Raw genomic sequence first — 2340 nt, forward strand, 5'->3', positions numbered from 1 at the left:
GTTTAGGATTTAGGGTATAAAATATTGTCGCAAGTGTAATGAAAAATAAATACTCGTAATCATAATATAATAATTTTGATTTTGTTATCTTCGTAGATAAACATTATTATCAGTGGAGTTAAAACAAACTACCTATTTTTTCGGGGTCAAAGAGTTAACCCGGAGTCTAACAACTCGGCGTTACCGAACGGTAGTACGGAGTTAACTCTGCGTTCCCGAACGAAGTTAGGGAACTATTTTTTTATAGAGTTAACTAGAGTTGAGTTTTCGAACGCACCCCTGAATGGTCATTAATATAACAAATAAATAAAAATAATAATAATAATATATTTAAAAAAATGTTGACACTTCATGTGCTATTGAATGTTTCAAATCGTCACCTTTCTATAAAAATGTAATATTTTGTCAACAAGTTTGAAAATTTAATACACGATTTCTAATAAATTTTTCATAAATATTGTTAATACATATTCACAAATTTTTTTTATAAGTATTTAGAGTTTAGTATTCTTATTATACTATTGTAGTTAGCAGTAGATAACTGATAAAGTCATAAGTTCAGAATTAAGGATAAGTAATTCAAAATATCATTGTCTTAAGATTGTATAATTAAAATACCTACTATAGACACCTAGTTTAATCTGTATAAATGTTAAATATAATAATACTACCTATATACATGTAATCATTTATATGTAATTGGGAAATTATTATTGTTATAATTTATTATTATTCCCTAGTAATAACTATTTGATTTTGAATATTGTTGTTCAATGGTTAGTATCATTTGTAAATGGGTAAATTATTTAAATCAATATTCTAAGCCATGAGGTACATTTATTTATAAATACATCACAGATAGTCTATTACCTGTTATTAATTCATATTAATACTAAAACAGGTACAAATTGACATAGAAAGACTACTGATTGTAAAAAAAAAAAACTTTGTGAATAGCAAAATTAATACATTAATAGAGCTACCATAATACTATGTAAATAATATTTATATTATTTAAACATGGCCCTTGGATCATAAGTCTTTGATAAATCCAAACTGTGTGTGGTGTGCTTCCGTTTGTGTGCCATGAAACTGCAATTAAAGAGAGCGACTTGTCACATAGATCGCACGATTATTGTATACAATTAATGACCCTATTATTTTTTTAAATATTGAAAGTCTCACGATATATTGTATTTATTTGTGCATGACAAAATTAACACTTTAATAATAATAATAAGTCAACAAGATTTATCCTATTTTATATGGCTCTTGGATCATTGATCACTGTTCCGATCAGTGTGACGTGTGCGTCCGCTTGTGTACCGTCAAACATGTTGCTAGTTACTTATATGTTGCTAGTTACTGCAGCTACTTACTGAAAACGACTTATCGCATAGATTGCACGCGTACTGTTTTAATCAGTGTGTGTTCGTCGATGTGTCACCAAATTGCTACTTACAGAGAACGCCTTTTCGCACACATCACATGCGTAAGGTTTTTCACCAGTATGTGTGCGTCGATGTGCCGTCAATGTGAAACTTTCACTGAACGACTTGTCGCATATATCGCATGCGTACGGTTTTTCACCAGTGTGGGTCCGTCGATGACTCGTTAATGTGCCAATTTTAGCAAAAAACTTGTCACATATATCGCAAGCGTACGGTTTTTCACCAGTATGTGTGCGTCGATGTGTCGTCAAATTGCCACTATTACTGAAAGTTTTGTCGCATACATCGCAAGCGTACGGTTTTTCACCAGTGTGAATTCGCTTGTGAACAATCAAACTGCTATTTACAGAGAATGACTTGTCACATACATCGCACTCGTACGGTTTTTCGCCAGTGTGTGTTCGTCGATGTTTTATCAATGTGCCACTTTCACTGAACGACTTGTCACATACATCGCACTCGTACGGTTTTTCGCCAGTGTGTGTTCGTCGATGTTTTATCAATGTGCCACTTTCACTGAACGACTTGTCACAGACATCACACTTGTACGGTTTTTCGCCAGTGTGTGTTCGTCGATGCGTCGTCAAATAACTACTTTTGCTGAACGACTTGTCACAGACATCACAGGGGTAATGTTTTTTCTCCATTTGTCCGCTGATGTGTTGTCAGTCTGCTTCTATTAGTATATGATTTATTTAACACGTTATTTGTTTATCATACCATTATTTGGTTACCATGCTATTCAGTTCATGATCATTTAGAATTTACTGTCTTTGCCATATGTTTAAGCCAGTAGATGATATTATATTCAATGTTGTATTACTTTGTAAACTTTACATAGTGTTTATTTTGTTGAATTCAGTGGCGTACATTCAAATTTTGCTTTTGG

The 2340-nt window shown here is 32.5% G+C and overlaps 1 protein-coding gene across 1 annotated transcript; it reads right to left on the minus strand.

Annotated features, from left to right (window-relative positions):
- Positions 1-1417: 1417 nt before the first annotated feature.
- Positions 1418-2098, minus strand: LOC115033162 (zinc finger protein 572-like). The gene has a single exon (XM_029485260.1). It carries the CDS (start codon positions 2096-2098, stop codon positions 1418-1420), a length of 681 nt encoding a protein of 226 aa, XP_029341120.1.
- Between the last annotated feature and the right edge of the window lie 242 nt (positions 2099-2340).

This window comes from Acyrthosiphon pisum, chromosome X (genome assembly GCF_005508785.2).
Source record: "Acyrthosiphon pisum isolate AL4f chromosome X, pea_aphid_22Mar2018_4r6ur, whole genome shotgun sequence".
Classification (NCBI taxonomy): domain Eukaryota; kingdom Metazoa; phylum Arthropoda; class Insecta; order Hemiptera; family Aphididae; genus Acyrthosiphon; species Acyrthosiphon pisum.